At 41.1% G+C, this 23,151-nt stretch overlaps 2 protein-coding genes across 8 annotated transcripts in view; one reads left to right on the forward strand and one right to left on the reverse strand.

Annotated features, from left to right (window-relative positions):
- The window catches only part of LOC308705728 (DNA repair protein RAD50-like), a 55,606-nt gene extending 35,872 nt beyond the window's left edge, over positions 1-19,734 (reverse strand). The window contains exons 1-8 of one of the 7 annotated variants that reach the window (XM_081390890.1): positions 19,661-19,734; positions 18,288-18,437; positions 17,158-17,241; positions 16,856-17,007; positions 9,709-9,894; positions 4,346-4,550; positions 2,266-2,394; positions 179-344 (exon numbers count right to left, since the gene is read on the reverse strand). In XM_081390890.1, coding sequence (XP_081247016.1) covers positions 179-344; positions 2,266-2,394; positions 4,346-4,550; positions 9,709-9,894; positions 16,856-17,007; positions 17,158-17,241; positions 18,288-18,437; positions 19,661-19,687 — 1,099 coding nt within the window. In that variant the 5' untranslated portion in view covers positions 19,688-19,734. Of the gene's footprint in view, positions 1-178; positions 345-2,265; positions 2,395-4,345; positions 4,551-9,708; positions 9,895-16,855; positions 17,008-17,157; positions 17,242-18,287; positions 18,438-18,574; positions 18,780-19,272; positions 19,491-19,641 lie in introns of those variants that run through there. The other 6 variants (XM_081390894.1, XM_081390893.1, XM_081390891.1 and 3 more) reach the window with 6 other exon arrangements.
- A 58-nt stretch (positions 19,735-19,792) lies between these two features.
- LOC308705730 (uncharacterized protein) lies at positions 19,793-22,831 on the forward strand. The gene is made up of 5 exons (XM_081390898.1): positions 19,793-19,817; positions 20,459-20,550; positions 21,502-21,549; positions 21,648-21,791; positions 22,002-22,831. Exons 2-5 carry the CDS (start codon positions 20,470-20,472, stop codon positions 22,140-22,142), a joined length of 414 nt encoding a protein of 137 aa, XP_081247024.1. The 5' UTR covers positions 19,793-19,817; positions 20,459-20,469; the 3' UTR covers positions 22,143-22,831.
- Positions 22,832-23,151: the final 320 nt, after the last annotated feature.

Consider the following 23,151-nt stretch of genomic DNA (forward strand, 5'->3'; position numbering starts at 1 on the left):
GAGTTACAATAGCAAGTAGCAAATCAGGCTGCGATGTAAACTAAAAGGACGTCACTATTCTCCTATTGACTCTTTTAAATACTTCAATCAACGAAACAACCATTTGATCATACATAGAGAACACATTTCCACCACCACCACACAACAATAAATGAATAGCAAAGGAGCAAACGACTACCTTGCTCAACTAGCAAGTCAGATTTGATGCGGTTCATCCTCTGGCACTCTCGGCCGGCCCGTTCAAACTCGCGCTGGCATTCTGTAAGTTTCCTTTCCTTCTCTTTGACAGTCTGCTGGTGGTTCTGATACATGTCCTGCAGCTGATCATCTGAGCCCTGAAACACCTAAAAACACAGCACAACACAGAGTCAAGGCGCCCCAAGGAATGAACACACGGTGTGCTGCAAGGCTCTGTCTTAGGCCCTTCGTTTTTCTTTCCGTACATGCTCTCTTTAGGTGATATGTTTAGAAAACATGGTATTACTTTTCATTGTAATGCTGACAACTCTACATTTCTCCAGACTCCAGACATTTTTAATATTGATGGTTTTCTCTCTGTTTTATTACAACTTAAGAAGAAACCTTTGGGGAGAGAAAGAGGGGAGGAATAAATCGAAACATAACTCAGGTTGAACTCAAATCTGTCACTTGGGGACATTTAAAGGTGCTCTAAGCGATGTCGGGAGACGTAACTTCTTGTTGATATTCGAATTGTTGTCAAACAAAACAGAGGCTAGCTAGACCCTCCCTCCTCCTCATCCCGTCTCCTCCCTCCTCCTCCCCTCCCTTCCAGCATAAAGGAAAGTCAAAGTAGTCAGTCTCACTACAAACAAAGTTGAGTTTTACTGATACTTCATTCAATGTGTAATGTCGCCAAAAACAATCATTCACACAAATTGTCGCCCTACTGTGAATTTGCTTGATCATTATAATAGAGATTGTTTGCTAGCTGCTAGAAACATATGTTGTATTCACCAAAGTTAACGCTGAATGCATAGTTCTAGCTAATTACATCCTTGTGTTGGTTTGGCGAACATGAACGTCTGTTTAGAAATAAAAATGGATTTACCTGTTCTGCAAAAACAGAGCAACTGAATGTCGGATCGGAAGCCCTTCTGCCGGCGGAGTTCTCGCCACCTTTCGAAGGTTTTTCCGATGTAAATTCGATACTTGCGTTTCTTATCCTTGTCGCTCTTCTTTGCAATTTGTTCTTCGGAACGTCGTCTCTTTGGTCGTGTGTCGGCCATAATTCAAACTTCCCTCTTCATGCTTCTCTCTCCTCCACACCCCCTTCATGTGCATGTGCACTAACCCCGCAAACCCCACCCTCAAATACTTCTTGTCGGTGATTGGCTGGAGCACTGTTTGTTGTGTTTCGTGGTGCAGGTGAGCCCAGTTTGTTTTTGTTGCCGTTTGTGGAGCCTGTGGTGTCTAGAGAGACCGCGTTTTTTTACAGTGTGTTCAGGGGACAGGCAGCTAGCGGATAGTGAGGAGATGTTTGCTGTATGTGACAAAAAATGTTTTGGCCTAAAAAACGCGTGGCATCGCTTAGAGCACCTTTAATATTCAACAATATTATTGATCTGCCTGCATTGACACCATTATATGAGAACTGAATTGAGCTGGACGATGACATCACTGTTTTCTCCAGAGCTGCTGTATATATAAATTAACTAAATTAATGAAACATCACTGAGCTTACTTAAGCTGGACTGTGACGCTATTTTCTTCTGGAAACAAACTTTGCCCTATTTGCATTATTTCCCTGTTATCTCTGTAAAGCTGCTTTGAAACAATCTGTATTGTAAAAAGCGCTATATAAATAAAAGAGACTTGACTTGACTACTAGTGGACCAAAGCATCAACACTAATGTGACTTCAATGGGAGCACTGTTGAGAACTAACACATAAAGAGTTTATTTGGATCCACAGTAGTCCAGAAGAACCCTTAGGTAAATTGAGAAAATTGAATGGCTTTTAGTAAGAAAACGTAGTGGATGGACCTCTTCTATTTTCAAACAATATAAAACAAATGGCAAAGATAAGCAAGCAAACGCAAACCCCTCATTCCTACATCAGATGAAAAACAGCAGCAGTAAATATACCTAAGCCATCAATTACTGAACATCCTGTACATGTTTTCAATGCAAAATATTTCCTCTGCTTTCACATGATCATTATCTGGCATTTATGACTAATACTGAGAAGCAGTGAAAGCTTCATAACTGATGACTGATATAAAAAAAAAAAAAACCCTTGGGTTACCTGCTCCATCTTTTCCTCTAGTTCCCGGTTATCATCCTCCATCTGTTGCTTCCTGCTGTCCAGAGCTTTGATGTCATTATCCAACTTCATTATTTTGCTGAGGCTGCTGTCTATGTCATACAGTCGGTTCTGAAAATATGGGGAAAGTGTGTTTAGTGAATATACATCACATGATTGCATGAGTGTATGGGCTAAAATTCAACTGATGTGCAGTCAAGTACACATATTTTACAGTGAGGCTCATCTATCTTTTGTTTTTAAAGGGACACCAGGGAAGCCTAAGTGTTTTTTCTCTACGAAGCTCCCCCTAGTGTCTGGTAGTAAATGCTTTCAAACACACTGTCGTAAAAACAAACTGTTGTCCCTCCCCCCTCACCACGAGCAACCCAGCTGAGCAGAGGAACCGGCTATTTCAAAACCAGTTACCAGTTATGTCTACTGAGGTAAGTAAAGTAATATTTTCTTTCCAACTGATGGCGAGTTTTTTTTTTTTATTGTGATGCCATGTACAGTGAACTCATTGTCATGCATACTAGTATTTTTACCGGGAACGAACGATATGAACGAGGCGAACTACAGCTTTCGGGTTTTGTTTTTTTGGGAGAGTGGGCATGAGCATAAAAAATATATATCGGAGGCTAATATTTGTCTAAAGTTATATTAGCAAGGTCTGTAAGTTCATCTGGGTTTTGTTAGTCTGCCTCTGTGCTGGGATGCTTGCCGTAAAATGATCCTGCTTCTCGCGATGTCTGAGACTTTGTGAGACTGAAAGATGCGGGTGGCGGGTAGGATACACCGAACTTGCAAGCGGGATATTCTTCCTACAGGCAGTAAGGGCGGGCGAGAGAGTCTTCATTCGCCCTGTTATTTAACCATATACCGACTTACGAAGATGGTTAATTAACACGACAACGTTGCCTGGTGTCCCTTTAACTCAACTGATCATAATGTGAAGCTTCTGTTTTTGCACTGATGACAGACTTATCAATAATTTAGGATCAATTTTATATTTTAGTTTGGTATCAAAATAATAAGTATAAGTAAATAACAAGTATCAAATAAAAGGGAAAAAAAGTATCAATCTTGATGATGATTATTTAAAAATATGCATTATAACATGTTAATGTAAATACATACATGTAAAACATATTTTTGGGATGAATTTTCTGACAAAGACAAAAATACTGTGATATATGCTGTAACGGACCCTAATCTGCACTTCAATCATAGGTTTGGACGATATGAATAAAATCTTGTATCACGATATAAGTAATTTTATTTCACGATAACGATATATATATATATCTCACCATATATATAATTTTGCTTTAAATTAGGTTATGATATCAAAAATGTTGATACCATAGAAATGTCATAATTCTTGTCACCAATGTCAATATCACAAAAAACTAATACTAGCCTTAAAAAAAAAGCTCACTGAAGACATGTAAACAGTCAGCAATAAAATAAGAATAAGAAACCAATTTCCAAGCAATATGACAAAAAAAAAAAAACTACAGTAGAACAAATAAATAAGAAATGCTACATATAATTAAATGTATAAAACACATTAAACTAATTTCTTATTAAAGGTACAAAAGTGATTTAGTCAGTGAGAGATTTTCTCTCTTTTGTAGTTTGATTATCATGAATGACAGACAGCAGGAATACAAGGCACTTTAAGACCGAATACCCTGACCCAATATACTGTTACACAAGCATTTTCATTCTCAGCTGTTTACTTTCACTTGACATAACTGAATGTGTTTAAGACAGGCATTGTGACATACAAATTTGTGTATTTATCCATTCAAGGCCAATGCTTGAAAACGCATCCAAATGATACGTTTTCGTGACCATGCCGCACAGCAACGTCACGTGAGCATGTAACTGCGATAGTCCAAAATTTATATCGGTTAATCATGTCTACCGGCCCACCCCTTCACCTGTCTGTATTAAATACAATTTTAAATATTCATTATCCAAAACAATCAACTGCCACAGATCTCAAAAATGGAAAACCTCTATTCTAAAATAAAAGAAAACTGGCTCAGCCAACAAATTGCCGTCACAAATTCACCTCCAGTGGGTCAATCTGATTCTCGATGCGTTGGACATTCTCTTTGGAGGACGACAGCTGAGCCTCTTTAGTGGACAGCAGCTCTCTAATCTCTTGGGCTTTATCTTTGTTCAGTTTTAGGTACTTGAGCTCCATCCTGCAGGAATTAACAGTCTGGGCCTGCTTCTGCCTCAACGTCTTCAGGGTGTCCAATACCTTAATGTACCTTTAAGCAAAAGGTTTTGGTTATTTTCAGTCAATCATTTGCAATGCCAGCTTAATATGAGTAAATGACACCACAGCACAAGCCAATGTGAAGCAAACAGTCTGTTTAAATAGACACTCATTTATCGCCATCTACTGGTGTAGGCATACAGAATTAGACCCATAGAGTTCAAAGCTTCTCTGGCATGATTGTTGAGAATTTACAGTATTTACAAAACATATATTGTGTAGATACTACACAACAGTCATTTATAGGGTAAAAAGATACATAAAACAAAGGGTGAAATAAATAATTATATACAAATATCAAAGTTTTAAAAAGACTTTGGAAGGGGATGATGTTTTCTTGTAGGTTTATATCATTTAACGTTCTGATATATATATATATATATATATATATATATATATATATATATATATATATATATATATATATATATATATATACAAACAATGGGGAGAACAAGTATTTGATACACTGCCGATTTTGCAGGTTTTCCCACTAACAAAGCATGTAGAAGTCTGTAATTTTTATCATAGGTAAAACTGTGAGAGACGGAATCTAAACAAAAAATCCAGAAAATCACATTGTATGATTTTTAAGCAATTAATTTGCATTTGATTGCATGACATAAGTATTTGATACATCAGAAAAGCAGAACTTAATATTTGGTACAGAAACCTTTGTTTGCAATTACAGAGATCATACGTTTCCTGTAGTTCTTGACCAGGTTTGCACACACTGCTGCAGGGATTTTGGCCCACTCCTCCATACAGACCTTCTCCAGATCCTTCAGGTTTCGGGGTTGTCGCTGGGCAATACAGACTTTCAGCTCCCTCCAAAGATTTTCTATTGGGTTCAGGTCTGGAGACTGGCTAGGCCACTCCAGGACCTTGAGATGCTTCTTACGGAGCCACTCCTTAGTTGCCCTGGCTGTGTGTTTCGGGTCGTTGTCATGCTGGAAGACCCAGCCACGACCCATCTTCAATGCTCTTACTGAGGGAAGGAGGTTGTTGGCCAAGATCTTGCGATACATGGCCCCATCCATTCTCCCTCAATACGGTGCAGTCGTCCTGTCCCCTTTGCAGAAAAGCATCCACAAAGAATGATGTTTCCACCTCCATGCTTCACGGTTGGGATGGGTTGTACTCATCCTTCTCTTTCTTCCAAACACGGCGAGTGGAGTTTAGACCAAAAAGCTCTATTTTTGTCTCATCAGACCACTTGAACTTCTTCCATTTTCTAATAATTGCACAAACAGTTGTTGCCTTCTCACCAAGCTGCTTGCCTATTGTCCTGCAGCCCATCCCAGCCTTGTGCAGGTCTACAATATTATCCCTGATGTCCTTACACAGCTCTCTGGTCTTGGCCATTGTGGAGAGGTTGGAGTCTGTTTGAGTGAGTGTGTGGACAGGTGTCTTTTATACAGGTAACGAGTTCAAACAGGTGCAGTTAATATAGGTAATGAGTGGAGAACAGGAGGGCTTCTTAAAGAAAAACTAACAGGTCTGTGAGAGCCGGAATTCTTACTGGTTGGTAGGTGATCAAATACTTATGTCATGCAATAAAATGCAAAAAAAATTAAAACTTAAAAATCATACAATGGGATTTTCTGGATTTTTGTTTTAGATTCCGTCACTCACAGTTAAAGAGTACCTATGATAAAAATTACAGACTTCTACATGCTTTGTAAGTGGGAAAAGCTGCAAAATCGGCAGTGTATCAAATACTTGTTCTCCCCACTGTATACAGTATATATAACATCTGACAACAGCCAGTATGATCTGATCTCACCATCATCGAGTCCATCTGTGATTACATTAAGAAACAGAAAAAACTGAGACAGACTAAATCCAGAAAAACTGCGGGAATGTCTCCAAAATGCTTGAAGAAACTTTCCTGCAAAGCTACCTGAAAAACTATGCGCAAGTGTACCTGGACAAAAGTATTAACATCCCTAAGAGTTTTGCACAGTACTGTGTACATACATTTATATATATATATATATATATATATATATATATATATATATATATATATATATATATATATATATATATATATATATATATATATATATATACACACACACACTCACCTAAAGGATTATTAGGAACGCCATACTAATACTGTGCTTGACCCCCTTTCTCCTTCAGAACTGCCTTAATTCTACGTGGCATTCTTTAGAAATGTTGGCCCATATTGATAGGATAGCATCTTGCAGTTGATGGAGATTTGTGGGATGCACATCCAGGGCATGAAGCTCCCGTTCCACCACATCCCAAAGATGCTCTATTGGGTTGAGATCTGGTGACTGTGGGGGCCATTTTAGTACAGTGTAGAGCCCGACCGATAAAGGATTTTGAAGGCCGATACCAATACAAATATTTGTTGGTTTTAAAATCCGATATTACGATATATCAGCCTATGTATATATATATATATATATATATATATATATATATATATTAAATTTCAGAAACGCGCAACAAAACATTAACAGATTTCCCTAACATTAGTTATTTGTAGTTATTTATGAGTTTTAACTAAAATAATATGATAATGCATTTTAAAAAGAAACTTGTTTCTTTTATTGTCACAACAGAACAGAGGAACATCAAAATATAATTAGTCCCTACATTGCCTTATAAACTACCTTATAATTACAATGTCAGCTTGCTTATCCCTTTACCTGCACTTTTTAAATTCTTTCCATCAAGCTACATCAAACCATTTTCAATCATCAGTTGCTGCCTGCCTTCTAAAACCTACTATTTAGCGATCTAAATCCATTATGTGACTCTTTAATGCTGCGGCTGAACGACAGTCTGCAACGTGTTTACTATTACTACTGTCTCTTTAAGAGCTGTGCGCAACACTTCTAATATACACGCATTTGACAAGCAGATTTTCTCTCAATTTTCTCAAGTTTGCTTTCACTTTAGACATCACCTACTTTGTTTATGTAAACCTTGTGTGTATTTGACAGTATTAGCACAATAAGACTCGAAAGATAACTTAGTCCAGTATCCAGGCGCTGGTAGACAGGCTTTTAGTGCATATGAGCTTCACATGATGTACGCGCTGAGAAACACGTTAGAACAGCGCATCAGCACGCGAATTAAATGTTTAACTGACAAGGCATCAAAGCACATGCAAATTATGAACTTTTGTGAACTGCAGTGTCCCTTTCCGCTGCGTTAACATTTTATGTGAATATACGTTGCGTTGTTCAGTATGATGGGCACCAGAATAGCAACTGATAGAATGCGCGATACTACGATATTTCTTCAAAAGCAGATTGTGGCGACATTTTAATCGTCCACGATCAAAAATCGTCATATCGCACACCCCTACCATGAACACACTTCACCGATGATCTCACTCGCAGATAACTGGTTCTCTCTGCCCGACTCTGTCTGGATCAGCAGGAGTGTTGCCAACAGGGACGGTGTAGAGTGCCCTCTGGTGGACAAACTATACAACGCCAACACTCATGACATGGTTGAAGGGTGTTTCGTCCGTTTTTATTTTATTTTTGAAATATTCATTTATCGGCCATTACAAATGCCGATACCGTTAATTTGGAAAATGCCTAATATCGGCCGATAATATTGGCCTGCCGATAAATCGGTCGGGCTCTAGTACAGTGAACTCATTGTCATGTTCAAGAAACCAATTTGAAATGATTCGAGCTTTGTGACATGGTGCATTATCCTGCTGGAAGTAGCCATCAGAGGATGGGTACATGGTGGTCATAAAGGGATGGACATGGTCAGAAACAATGCTCAGGTAGGCCGTGGCATTTAAACGATGCCCAATTGGCACTAAGGGGCCTAAAGTGTGCCAGGAAAACATCCCCCACACCATTACACCACCACCACCAGCCTGCACAGTGGTAACAAGGCATGATGGATCCATGTTCTCATTATGTTTACGCCAAATTCTGACTCTACCATCTGAATGTCTCAACAGAAATCGAGACTCATCAGACCAGGCAACATTTTTCTTGAACTGTCCAATTTTGGTGAGCTAGTGCAAATTGTAGCCTCTTTTTCCTATTTGTAGTGGAGATGAGTGGTACCCGGTGGGGTCTTCTGCTGTTGTAGCCCATCCGCCTCAAGGTTGTGCATGTTGTGGCTTCACAAATGCTTTGCTGCAAACCTCGGTTGTTATTTCAGCCAAAGTTGCTCTTCTATCAGCTTGAATCAGTCGGCCCATTCTCCTCTGACCTCTAGCATCAACAAGGCATTTTCGCCCACAGGACTGCCGCATACTGGATGTTTTTCCCTTTTCACACCATTCTTTGTAAACCCTAGAAATGGTTGTGCGTGAAAATCCCAGTAACTGAGCAGATTGTGAAATACTCAGACCGGCCCGTATTGGCACCAACAACCATGCCATGCTCAAAATTGCTTATATCACCTTTCTTTCTCATTCTGACATTCAGTTTGGAGTTCAGGAGATTGTCTTGACCAGGACCACACCCCTAAATGCATTGAAGCAACTGCCATGTGATTGGTTGATTAGATAATTGCATTAATAAGAAATTGAACAGGTGTTCCTAGGAAGCAATTTTAAGCGTGGCATGGTTGTTGGTGCCAGACGGGCCGGTCTGAGTATTTCACAATCTGCTCAGAAATAACCACCGCAAATAGAATCTAATTCTGTGGGAAACACTGTATATGTATATATATATATGTATATATGTATATATATATATACATATATATATATATATATATATATATATATATATATATTAATGATTAAAACCTTATTCAAATGCTGTTATGGGGATGAGATATCTATGAGGCAAGAATACATTTTCCTAGATCTTTTGAGATAAAATAACTTGAACAACATATAAACTGAATGAAAACATCCTTCACACTCCAAAAGCATTAATGCTACAAAAATGACTAGCCAAAAATTAAAGGCATTCAGTGTTGTTGCCCGTTAAGCATTTGTGAAGGGGATCGTCTAATTCTAAGGTTCAGAGAGAGGATGTAAAATGAAAAACTAAAACATGATGCAAATCTTACCAAAGAGTCATATGTGGACCACAGGAAAAGAAGAACAATTATAAAAAGTACAATATGACCCTTTCAATGAGAATGAAGCTTCAGGGAGAAAGTTGTTGTCCAGATAAAAATACCTTGTGGCTGAGAAAATCTCATCAAACTTCTGCTTGAGGGCTTTCCCTTCACTGAGAGGCCAGTTGGACTCCTCTTGGTGGCAGAAGATGACATGGCTGATGACAGCTTTGGAGACGCCCAGGGATGAGATCATCTCACGGTCTAGTTCAGCACATTTAGAGCTCAGGCTCACTTTCTCTCCGTGCCTGCCATCAAGAGAGGTCAAGATGTATTAACATCCAACAAGCAAACGAGTGCTTCAAACAGGGACCATAATGTACACTTTTCAAGAGCCAAGTGGGAGCAAGAAATGGCAAACCTCATGAATTTCCAAGTTCTACAAAGGAAACGTACTCGGTTACTAACGTAACCTCGGTTCTCTCTAGAAGAGGGAACGAGTACTGCGTTTTATCAAAACGCTACGGGAAAAGTCTCTTTTCACGAAACACTGAAGCAAAAAATTATCCTTTAATTTTCATATATGTAAAATGCGTTGCGGCAGCAGCAGTCAGCTATGGCGAGACGGCTTGCTCGCTCATTGGCTGCTCTGCGGCAACTGCTTAAGCCTATCGAGCGAGGCCTGAGATGACATCAGGCCAATGAGGGCGCTTTGCGCCCTCCTCGCCACTTCCTGCCGAAACGGGCGTGGCTTACCTCTATAAAAGGAGCTCGAGAAGGCTGATTCACTTGATTTTGATCGGCGAAGCGAACCAGAGTGAACCGTACGCACGGCAGAGAACGCAGTACTCGTTCCCTCTTCTAGAGAGAACCGAGGTTACGTTAGTAACAGAGTACGTTCTCTTACGAGAGTCCTCTCGTACTGCGTTTTATCAAAACGCTACGGGAACCCCTTGCAAAACGCCGTGCGTGCTGGGATAAAAACACTGATCACCGGAAGCTATTTTAGGCATACAGTGCATAATCACCAGATTGACTCACACAGAGTCAGGGAATAAGGGTGGGAGCCTTAATTCCCTATACTGTAGCGTCGTAGAATAGACATGTCCACAGACGCAAGTATAACATCACATAGACAGGGTAGGGAACCTGAACTAATGTGGGAAATGTGGGTCTTACACAGTTCTGCCCAAGATAGTCGGTAGCGCATTGCGCATGGGTTTCAGCGGTCTGACTAGACGGCTGAACAGATTACACCTACAAAAGCTTAGCCTGTAAGGCGGGAACCTCTAGGTTATAAAACCTAGTAAATGTAGACGGAGAGGCCCAGCCCGCCGCTGTACATATATCCTGTAGGGAAATCCCGCTGGACCAAGCCCACGAAGAAGCAACGCTTCTCGTGGAGTGCGCTCTGACTCCCAACGGGCATGGAATGCCCTTGGCAGTATAAGCCAGCGCTATGGCGTCAACTATCCATCTGGATAGACTTTGTTTCGAAACAGCCATTCCTTTGGAACGTCCGCTGAACGAGACAAAGAGCTGCTCTGTCTGTCTGAAGACAGCAGAGAGGGACATATAAGCTCTTAAAGCCCTAACAGGGCAAAGAAAACTCGAGTCCCCTTCCTCACTCGATGCCGGCAGGGCAGCCAGGGAAATGACCTGAGCCCGAAAAGGCGTGTTGAGGGATTTCGGCACATAGCCGTGCTTAGGTTTGAGTATGACTTTAGAATCATTAGGACCAAACTCCAAGCACGCCGGGCTCACAGAGAGCGCGTGCAGGTCGCCTATGCGCTTCACTGAAGCGAGAGCCATCAAAAACACCGTTTTGAAAGACAAATGTTTGAGGCTAATAGACTGGATAGGCTCGAAAGGGGCACCTTTCATGGCCGCCAGGACCGTAGAAAGGTCCCACATAGGGACTGAAGGAGGTCTGGGTGGATTCAGTCTCCTAGCTCCCCTGAGGAAGCGGATGACTAAATCATTCCTTCCCAGCGACTGACCCAGCGTTGAACCAGAGAACGCTGAAATAGCCGCCACATACTCTTTGAGCGTGGAAGGGGATCTGCCCTTATCCAACAGCTCTTGTAGGAAGGAGAGAACCTCCGTTACCTCACATTCGAGGGGTGAAAGGCTCCGGGCTGTACACCAGCCGGAGAAAACCGACCACTTCGAAGCATAAAGCCGCCGAGTCGACGGCGCTCTAGCCTGAGTGATGGTATTCACGACTCCCTCTGCGAGACCAACGGGTATCCGTTGAGCGCCCACACATGAAGGGACCACAGTTCCGGGTGTGGGTGCCAAATCGAGCCCCCGGCCTGCGAGAGGAGATCTCTCCTCAACGGCAGTGGCCATGGAGCGATATCTGCCAACTGCATCAGAACTGGGAACCATGTCTGGTTCTCCCAGAACGGAGCTACAAGCAGCACTGGGCATTTTGTTTTCCTGACCCGTTCCAACACCTGTGGCAGGAGGGAGACGGGGGGAAAAGCGTACAACGGGCAGCGTGGCCACCTTCGGGACAGCGCGCTGTCGGTCTTTGAAAAGAACGCGGGGCAGTGCGCGTTTTCGTGGGACGCGAAAAGGTCCACCTCCGCTCTGCCGAATCTCTCCCACAACAGCCGGACTGTTTGTGGGTGTAGAGACCATTCGCCCGGGGGAACATTGTTCCTGGACAGTCTGTCTGGGCCCACATTCTGAAGCCCAGGTACATGCACTGCTCTCAGCGAGCGTAAGTTGTGCTGAGCCCATAATAGGAGGCGTTTCGCCAGCCTGTACAGGGATATGGATTTCAGACCGCCCTGGCGATTTATGTAGGACACCACAGCCATGTTGTCCGAACGGACTATGACGTGTTCGTCCTTGATGTGGGGACAAAAACGCGTCATCGCGTTGTGCACTGCCAGCATTTCTAGGCAGTTTATGTGTTGGAGCTTTTCTCGTTCCGACCACAGGCCGAAGAACGGTCTGCCCTCGAGCAGCGCTCCCCATCCCGAGGTGGATGCGTCTGTCGACACCATCCTCACTCTCGAGGAAGTCCCCAGGCTTACACCTGATCGGTACCAGTCGTCCGCCATCCAAGGCGCCAGGGCTGAAACACAGCTCTGATCAACATCAAGGCGAATCTCAAGTATCGCCTGTGATGTGACGCTATCTGTATTTGAAAATACGCGTCCTTCAGATCTATCGACATGAACCAGTCTTCTCGGCGAACATGCGCGAGAATTTTGCTGGTTGTGAGCATTTTGAAACTGCGTTTCACGAATACTCTGTTCAGCCGTCTTAGATCCAGTATGGGTCTGATACCGCCGTCCTTTTTGGGGACTAGAAAGTATCTGCTGTATAGCCCCCCTTCGCTTAGAGCTGGGGGAACGCGCTCTATCGCCCCTTTGCTTATCAGTTTTGATATTTCGGCTCGAAGTAGGTGTGCTACTTCCAACGAAACCGTAGTCTCGACGCGCGCTATGAAGCGGGGAGGGCGTCGACAAAACTGTAGCGAGAAGCCTCTCTTTATAATGCCTAGCACCCAGTCCGAAACCCCTGGAAGCGCTGCCCATGCTTCTGCATGGCTGACTAGGGGCTGGATACGGAGCGCGCTCTGTTCGCCGTGCGACAGAGGCGCTTCGGGGGATACAAACATAGGCGTTATGCCTGTGGCATTTGAGGCGGGGCGCGCGCTTAATACAGCGGGCGAAACGCTCGTCCTCGACCTTACTACAGTGCTTAGCTGAGTGAGGGAGGACTGAGAAAGTCTCATAGGACCCATGTGAGCGAGTAGATGTGGGCTGGGAGCGGGCACATTTACTGCTTTGGGCGCGGTGTCTGCCTGAGCAGAGCGCGCGCTCACAGTTCTCGTTTTTACAGAGAGCCTGTGATCTGTTAGACATAGTGTTCGTGGGCACTGGGAAGTGGGCACTCTCACTATGTTGGAAGCGCAATCGACCTGAGTCGATTTTATGTGCGCGGGCCCTAAGTGTAGGGCTGTGCTTATGTGTAGTGATGGGCACTGAGGAGTGGGCATCGAGACTACATTTATAGCACCATCGGCCGTGGCCGGGACACCAGAAAATACACTCTTTTTGAGATTTATCTGGGTAGCCGTGAGAACGGCTTTTGTGTGCAGGCAAGCGGGCAGCAGTGCGGACTTGCTCTCTGCAGAAAACGCTGGAACAGTCGCAAATCTTGGGACTGAAACAGCGGGGCGCTTGGGTGAGAGGCCGGCCGCAACGGGACTCACACACCTGCGCTTTCCTAGGCTTGCTAGGACTTCTTCGGGACTTCCGGTTTTACCACAATCCTCGATCGCGGCCCGCGCGAAGGGCGCCGGGCGCTGGACCGAGAGCGGGGCCTCGAGCTGCGCGGCTTTAGTAGCTCGGAGCGTGAGATCTGAAGCGCTCCTTAAGTCCGCGATGCAGATAGCGTCAGGTCCCATCTCGTCCAGCTTACGGAGGAGATCACCCTGGTAAATCTGCAGCGTAGCCATGGTGTGTAGCGATGACGCGGCCTGCCCAGCGGCGGAGAAAATTCGCGCGAGCAGCGTTGACGTCATGCGGCAGGCTTTCGAAGGCAACACCGGTTTAGTCCGCCGTCCAGCAGAGGGCGGGCAAAGGTGGGTCGCTATCGCCTGTTCCACCGGCGGAAGAGAGAGGTAGCCTCGGTCTTTGGCATTATCCAGAGAGGAAAATGCGGGTGAAACAGATGAGCGCGTCCGCGCAGAGTAGGGCGCGTTCCAGGCCTTCGCAACTTCTTCATGCAACTCAGGAAGAAAAGGAGCGGGCTTAGATTCCGGAGAAGTGCGCTCACCAGGGAGGAAGCTACCATCCAGCCGGGTTCGAGAGGGGGGCTCCGGTGCAGACCACTTGAGGCCGAGGCTCGCCGCGGCCAGCGCGAGTACTCGCATGAGCTCCGTCTCGATGTTGGCTCTCGTTGAGGGCTTGCGGGCAGGAGGCGCGAGATCCTCAGAGCTCGCCCAATCCTAGCTGCCTGAAGCTAGCAGAGAGCAGGAATCCTTCTCCCCCGACACGGCCTCTGAAACGACTTCCTCTGATGAAGCGGCGGCAGACTGCGGGCGCTGAGCATCAGGAAGTGATTCGAGAGAGGCCGGTGAAGCTGGCGGGCGAACCGGCGAGCTTGGTCGGGCTTGAGCGGGTTCCGGGACCCGCTGCGAGCGGCGCTTTTTACGGCGCGGCATCGCGACGGTGAATGCAGGCTTAGAGAAGGATGCCAGGCGAGTCCTCAGAGTCACCATCGGCAAAAGCTCGCAGTGAGGGCAGCCGCCGTCAGCGAGCGCTGCATGGTCCTCACCCAGGCAGGAGACACAGATGACGTGCCTGTCTCCCTCGGTGAGTGGGGCTCGGCACGAGCCGCAGGAAGGCATCTTTACAAAGACGCAGCTCTTTTAGGGGTGAGTGTTGCAGCGAACACACACACACACAGAAAACAGAGCAATATAGTAATAAAGGATATCGGCGTCGGAAAGCGCAGCAGGTACGGCTGTAGAAGGCGGCGTTGGCCAGCGGCTTCGAGGGCTCGTCCCGCTGAAGTGCTTGCTTCGAACGACGCTGCTTCCGTGATCCAGCGAATGCATGCGCTTCGCTGAAGAGATTAAAATCAAGTGAATCAGCCTTCTCGAGCTCCTTTTATAGAGGTAAGCCACGCCCGTTTCGGCGGGAAGTGGCGAGGAGGGCGCAAAGCGCCCTCATTGGCCTGATGTCATCTCAGGCCTCGCTCGATAGGCTTAAGCAGTTGCCGCAGAGCAGCCAATGAGCGAGCAAGCTGTCTCGCCATAGCTGACTGCTGCTGCCGCAACGCGTTTTACATATATGAAAATTAAAGGATAATTTTTTGCTTCAGTGTTTCGTGAAAAGAGACTTTTCCCGTAGCGTTTTGATAAAACGCAGTACGAGAGGACTCTCGTAAGAGAACTGTGTTGTTTCATAAAAATATGCACAAGAGAAAAAAACACAAAAAAAGTACATGTTGTCAATAGCAAAATGTCACAAATATAATTAATTTATATTAAAATGTATATTAATTGAACATTTGAAATTACATAATAAATAAACAGACATACCATTTTCACATTAAACTGATCAAAAAGTGACAGTAAAAACATTAATAATGTAATAAAACATTTATATTCAAACTGATGCTGTTTTTATTATTTTCTATTCACCAAATAATCCTGAACAAAAATGCATCACAGTTTCCACAAAAATATAATAATCAGAAGAAATGTTTCTTGCGCGGCATATTCAGCATATTAAACAGATTTTTGAAGGATCATGTGAGACTGAAGAATGGAGTAAATTCAGATTTGCATCACAGGAATAAATTACATTTTAAATATATTATCAGGGCTCTAGACGTACATTTGAGCGCAGTAGCATCAGATCCACCAAGTTATAGCACCAAAAATAATTAATAATAATATTCACTATTAGTTGTACATGTTTTTTTATGCACCTTTGACAGTATTTGGAGTTGAACTAACATGCAAAAATAACTATATGGTTTATATGATATTTGTTATAATAGCCTAAACACATTTAGTATACAAAAGCAAAAAAGGCATATATCTTAAAAACAAAACAAAAAATACTGTTATTATATTCCGTTACTTCTTTAATACATTTACTGTAATAAAGAAGTACATGTCTACATTAATAATATAACAGAATTCAATATAAATATGTATTTTACAGTTTGTGTAACTAAACGTGTAGTGCGCTTTTTGGCGCATATATCGTTTAATGTTTCTCATACACTACAGAAACGGCAGCGCTTATCAATTTAACAAGTTGGTATCGGCACCAGAGCGACCTCTAACAAAATGATGTCACACCGGCAGGAAAAAAGGTCGCAGTCTAAAGTATAGCATATTAAAATAGAAAATAATATTTTACAGTTTTGTTATTTTTACTGTAGTTTTGCCTAGTGCACATAAGAGATTAGTAAGAGACAACTTAATATTGAACAATATTATTAATCTGCCGTCATTGACGCCTTTAGATGAGAACTGAACTGAGCTGGACAATGACATCGCTGTTTTCTCCAGAGCTGCTGTATATATAAATTAACTAAATTAATAACTAATGATTTTTATAACGGAAATGAATCAACACTGGACTTACTTAAACTTGACAATGACATTATTTTCTTCAAGAGCTGCTGTACAGCAGAAACTAACTTTGTTGTGTTATTTTCAACAATCTGTATAATAAAAAGTGCTATATAAATAAAGGTGACTTGACCTGAAAAAACAAAACTTACTTGATTCTGGTAATGACGCCCTCAAGGGTTTTAAACTCAGTTTTCTTGCCCTTCTGTGTGCTTTGCATAGACCTCTGGACTGCCACAGCATCGCCATTCACATCTCTAAACTGGAGTCTGATCTGTGCCCGTACATCCGTTTCATGAGCATCCTACAACAGACCAACACTATCTATAACACTCTTGCATGGACAATACAACCTGTTTTTACAAAATTTGAATAAGCAAAAATATGTGTAATTGAGAACATTTCTATAACAGCTTATATTTGTTTACTTGAATTACTCCTGTCAAGGACCTACTTTGGGATCGTGGACAAATGTGTTTCCTTTACTTCCTGGTGGAAAGTCTCCTGAAGTGATGTACTTGAGACACTCAATGATGGTCTGGAAATTCATAAAAAGAAATAGTTCATATCCACCTTTTTTCTTGCGCCCCATGACGCAAAGTGTGAATTTTGGGAGTAACTTCTGTTAAACTGAAAAACAATCAGCGAAAAGTTCACTCTATGAACGCAATAAAAGCATTTTCAAAAACTGGGTACAATGAGATGACGTTATTCTACTCACCCTTCAACCATCGAACACCGAAAGGACAGTAAAAGCTTTAACAAAATATTACAACAGACCATAATAATAACCCCCGATTATTTCCACAGCAATATTACGGACGTGTTACATATCGCTGTACATATGTCTGTATTATGTAATGCGTTACCTTAATCAAAAATGTTCATCAACTGGAACATTGAGTGATAAAAATCCAAAGCGATTACCGTCATTGCGACAGACGATAAATATTATCTTTACCTGCCTTAGAAATACTTCAGTAAACACTGTTAATATGGATTAGAAGTAAAAAGGGGAGACGATTACATTTTAAAGCATCCGTGTGGAAACAAACCTGGAAAGAGACGTGAGGATTTGGGAAGGAAAAATACATGGGGTGGATTCAAGTGAATTATTCATGGGATATATCATAAATATATTTGCGAGAGCAGACCACAAATGTGCAGTATATGTAGTCCTTTTTGAATACTGTTACAGCCGAATACAAAAGAAAAAATGAATAATTCAGAAGGCCTTTCTTAACCCCCTGAAGCCGTATGGATTACTTTTATGATGGATGGATGCATTTTTTCGGGCTTCAAAAACAAGGTACCATTACCATTATAAAGCTTGGAAGGGCCAGGACATTTTTACATAACTCCGATTGTGTTTGGCTGAAAGAAGAAAATCATATACACCAAGGATGGCTTGCCTTGAGTGAGTAAATTATGGGATCATTTTCCTTTTTGGGTGAACTATCCCTTTAAAGCTCCCCACCACTGTCAAATGTTAGTGTGCAGCCGTGTTTAAATCTCTTCTAAATACTTTTCTCATTACCAGCATTTCAATGATACACACATACTGACTGACAGCAATATACAAACCGTTTTTCCAGCTCCATTAGGTCCCACAAGCACCGTGAGAGGGCTGAAGAAGGAGATCACTTGTTTGTCTTTATCCTCAACTCCAAAACTCCTAACTCCCAGAATACTCATCTTTTCAATCTTTGACATCTTGGACCAGTGACTTGTAGCCTTGAAATTATATAAAAGTCAAATTAATTATCAGTGCACACAATTAAAAAATCGCATTTTAATAACCAGAACTTGAAAGTGATGTTGTGTCTGTGAAGTTTATTACAAATAATTACTTGAAACACAGTCGTACTAACGTTAGATTGCAGCTGGGCTGGCAAAAATTCAATAAATAATTTAACACGGCTCTAAAATAGCATTACATTTTATTAAAATCACTCACTCACTCAGAATAAATAACGCAGTAAACTCCACGCAAACTGTATTAGCTTGTTTTGACTGCAGGCAGTCTCAGTCAGTCGCGTGTTTCCCGCGTCGGCGCAGTGACGTACTTCCGCATTCAACTCAACGTCATGAGAATCTTCTATAAACTACATATCCCACAATGCAATTTTATTATAACAAAAAAGATCTTAACAGCGATCATTTTCATTTAATAACGAATACATAAAATACAAGCAATTGTTATTTGTATATATAATTAAATAATATTGAAAGAAAAATTATATTCTCTTATTTTCCCCTAAGTCCCCATGATTCCATGCACTGTTTTGATTTTTAATGTAAATTCCTACAGCTGAATTAAAACCGTGAACTTTGTAGTATTTATCATATTATATCCTACATTAAAACAGGATTTGTTGAAGTAGTGCTATTTTGAACACAGCCATTGTATTATTATTAGTTCGCATATTATGAGTTGTAATTGCTTTCAGAACTAGAATGGTTTACTACTAGCAGCACATTCTCAAAACTTATCAAATGCTCTTGTCACGAGATGCAACTTTTCTGAGGAAACTGTTGGTTAGTTTAACAGTATCAACATGAACATTACCAAAGTTTGGTTTGTAGATGTGGACGAAGAAGAGCTTTCAGCTTTAAGGATGTGCGAAATGGTCGAATCGTGTTGAATCGCGTATTCAATGATTTCAAGGGTGTTCAGAGACCTGCAAACCTCCACCCACAATCGCTCAAATCTTCCCTCTCATGCTGTTTCTTGTCTGTAAGTACTCCAAAGTAGGATCATATCATTCACATTGATTTACTGACCGCCTGAAACAGGTGAAAAGTACATATTCTGATGTGTGGAGTCACATTTGACATTACGTTGGCTTCCCAAAACGACAAAATTCTGTAATAGCTCATTATTCTCAATTGCATTTTATACAAATATATAATTTAAAAACACTGTGAATTTTCCTACATATTTTGTTCATATTCACATTAATTCGGCAGGCACATTTTCCCATTTAAAGATTATTGTCGTTGTCATCACCACATCCGTCCACTTGGTGGCGATGGTGTTTCTTTTCTTCAAGCATTTAATAAAAAATAAAAATAATAATAAAAGAGGCTCAAATGAGATTCCAGCTGAAGAGAGTGAGTAGATTCACGAGGGTGAGGATATAATAAAAACAAGAATCTACAGTTTGGAAGAATTAAGATTATTTAAATGAAAAAATAATATTATTACAAAAAATAACCTTGTGAAATATCATTATAATTTAGAATAACTGTTTTCTATTTTAAAATGTAACTTATTCCTGTGTTGTCAAAACTGAATTGTCAGCATCATTACTCCAGTCTTCAGTGTCACATGATCAAGTCAAGTAGCCTAACCTTCATTCATATAGCACTTTTAACAATATAGATAGTTTCAAAGCAGCTTTCCTTCAGATACTTCAGAATCATTCTAATATGAACTTCCGTTTGAAGCCGTTTCAAGATGTTCAATTGCAAGTAGTTTGAAGTTTAAAGTAGTTTCAATTTTGAAGGTTTTGAAGGCAATATAGTCTCTCAGGAAAAAAATAGATGTTTGGATTAGTGCTGCTAGCATGTTTCTAGAATGAATTAGCATGCTAATTCACTAATTGACACACACACACACACACACACACACACACACACATATATATATATATATATATATATATATATATATATATATATATATATATATATATATATATATATATATATTCCTAGGTCCCAAAAACTGTTCCAACTGTGCTTCTTTATAGCATTGCAGCACATGGCTCAGGGGGATGACACGATACGTGAGGCACTTTACCACCTCAGAGACCTCATGGATTATGCACATCTCTTCACATTTGTGAGTAACATGCTCAGTGAACATAAACATGACAATCTTACTTAGCCTCAATCAGCCTCCTAGCTTTCTAGGCCGTGAACCGGTATATCGAGTACATTAATTCGGACACTGTGAGGACAGTATGACAACATCTTCACTATACAACATCACTACTGGTGTTTGTGAACAACAGCAGCACTGAGATCTTTATTATATTATGTTTTAATGTTATTTAAAGTACATTATGATAAATAATTTTCTTGTTATGTATACGCGAAAGATTCCAGCCATAAATAAATTATAAATGTTATGTTCATTACCTGTCTAGCGATGTAGGTTTATGCTGAAATATGATTTAATAATGGTTTGTAATTTAAAAACATCTTTTGTTTTTAAAAATGTCTAAAAATGTCATTATGTGTAGTGAGTTGGCTCACATGATTTATGTTTTATGCTTCCGAACTTCCATTAGGGATAGTTAACCCTATTAGGGATATTAGGGATCCCTTCCATTAGGGATAGTTAATAGTTGTATGAGTTTCTTTTTTCTGTTGAACACAAAAAGAAGATATTTTGAAGAATGTTAGTTACCAAACAGTTGATTGATGGTATTGATTCTTCTATGGAAGTCAATGGGGTCCATCAACTGTCTGGTTACTAACATTCTTCAAAATATCTTCGTTTGTGTTCAACAAAAGAAAGAAACTCCTACAGTAGGTGACAGGTCTGGTTTTCACGGTGCATTGTGGGACTTTGTAGGAAGCGAACGCTTCAGTGCACTGGAAAGATTGAGACAGCTCTTAAAATGGCCGACTCCCTGATCAGTGCCCTGACCACTGAACTAGGAAACTGATTGAGACACACCCTTAAAAAAGATTGTCACTTGTCACTTAAAATTTCTGCATTTACACTAAAAAAAAAAAAAACATTTTTTTTAAAGACCAACACTATAATTTTCTGCTTCTTTTAAAGGACATGAACACCGTATACATGCCGAATGTGCATATTGAAAGCGGAGAGGTGAGTTTCGAGTAGCCTAACAGGCCTGTAGAGGAAAATATGACATTTGAAGATATCATATACTGTATATGAACAAGACTTGGCCTATTTTCTTTCAGATGTGCAGCTGTAAAGAGTTCATTGCTCAAGAGCTTCTGAAGACATTAGTTTCAGCAGAAATCACTGATCAAGACGGCGCTGTCGAATCTCGCACTGCTCTTAGACTCTTACTGCACAACATCAGATTTCTCCTTCAGAATTCGGTAAGCGAGATGTCTCTCTCTCTCTCTCTCTCTCTCTCTCTCTCTCTCTCTCTCTCTCTCTCTCGCTCTCTCTCTCTCTCTCTCTCTCTCTCTCTCTCTCTCTCTCTCTCTCTCTCTCTCTCTCTCTCATATATATGTGTGCCTTGAAAGTTGGCCCATATGATGTATTCAGGTATGTGTATTTTTCTTTCCTTTTTGTTGTTTTGCAAGATTGGAGAACACTGTCTAAAAGACAAAGTCATGATTCGCAAGATTAATTTGAGGACTAATCAAGAGCTGACGTTCATCCGTCGATGTTTCACATTTTTCCAGGACTGGATGTCCAAATGCATAACCAGCAGTGACTTTTGATTCATTCGCTTTGACTTCTGTTTAGATCATTGCATTAAATAGCTGTTTAATTGTCCATCTATTGCTTTTATACAGTAAATGGCTTAGCAGGACAACCTCAAAGTTGAAATCTAGTTTTGATAAGTGCTTTCGACCACATGTTACTACGTGATTTCTTTAATAATGCTGCAATAAATAATAATGTGTGACCATAACTTGGAAAGCTTTCTCTTTGATGTGCTTTTGGTGCACTATATTTATTTACACTCTTAAAAAGAAAGGTTTCAAAAAAAGGGAGGTTTTGCTGCGAAACCATTAAAAAAAACATTTTAGCGATAACTTTCAGTGATGATCAGGTCTTAAAAGAATCCTTTTCCCCCTTTCTGTTCAGTGTAAAGAATGTTTTAATATGCCGAAGAACCTTTTTACACTATAAAGAATCTGTGTTTAAGGTTCTTAATGGAACCGTCGATGCCAATAAAAAAAACTTTATTTTTAAGAGTGTCCGCCAAACCCATGGGCTGCCACTTCATTTTAACAGATGTGGGGGAACACATAGTTGAAATGAGTCAGTGAAATGAGGCTGGATGTGATTAGATTATGAAGTAATGAGTAAGTTACAAGATTATATCTTAAAAGCAACAGAAAGTAACATTGAATAGTTTCTATTTCCTGTCTGGCCCTTGTTTGCTCTATAAAACAAGCTGGTGAAAACAAAAATCCTCTTTGGCCATCTTGCTTTTGTGAGACATTGTCGGTCATGATATATCTAACACAAATTTTGTATTGGAAATAATACAGTTTGTCATGATTATGTAATATAGTTATCCATGAGATTCCCGTAAAAACAGCCCCTAAAGCTGTACTTGAAAGCCTATACAGTGCTAGACAGATTACATACAAATTAAGTTACTGATTCCAAATTACATGACAAAATTTGTAGTTAGTAACATAATCCATTACAATAAACATTTAAGGTAATCTAATCTGATTACTTTTATATTATTTTTGACCTAACTTGTTTATCACA

The sequence above is a fragment of the Scardinius erythrophthalmus genome (assembly GCF_964197995.2).
Source record: "Scardinius erythrophthalmus genome assembly, chromosome: 17".
Lineage (NCBI taxonomy): Eukaryota > Metazoa > Chordata > Actinopteri > Cypriniformes > Leuciscidae > Scardinius > Scardinius erythrophthalmus.

Excerpts from the sequence above, each read along its gene's own strand:
- LOC308705730 (XM_081390898.1), top strand. The coding sequence starts at position 20,470 with ATGGCTCAGGGGGATGACACGATACGTGAGGCACTTTACCACCTCAGA. Across the intron at positions 20,551-21,501 it reads ATGCACATCTCTTCACATTT|GACATGAACACCGTATACAT; the intron begins GTGAGTAACATG and ends CTTCTTTTAAAG. Across the intron at positions 21,550-21,647 it reads TGCATATTGAAAGCGGAGAG|ATGTGCAGCTGTAAAGAGTT; the intron begins GTGAGTTTCGAG and ends ATTTTCTTTCAG.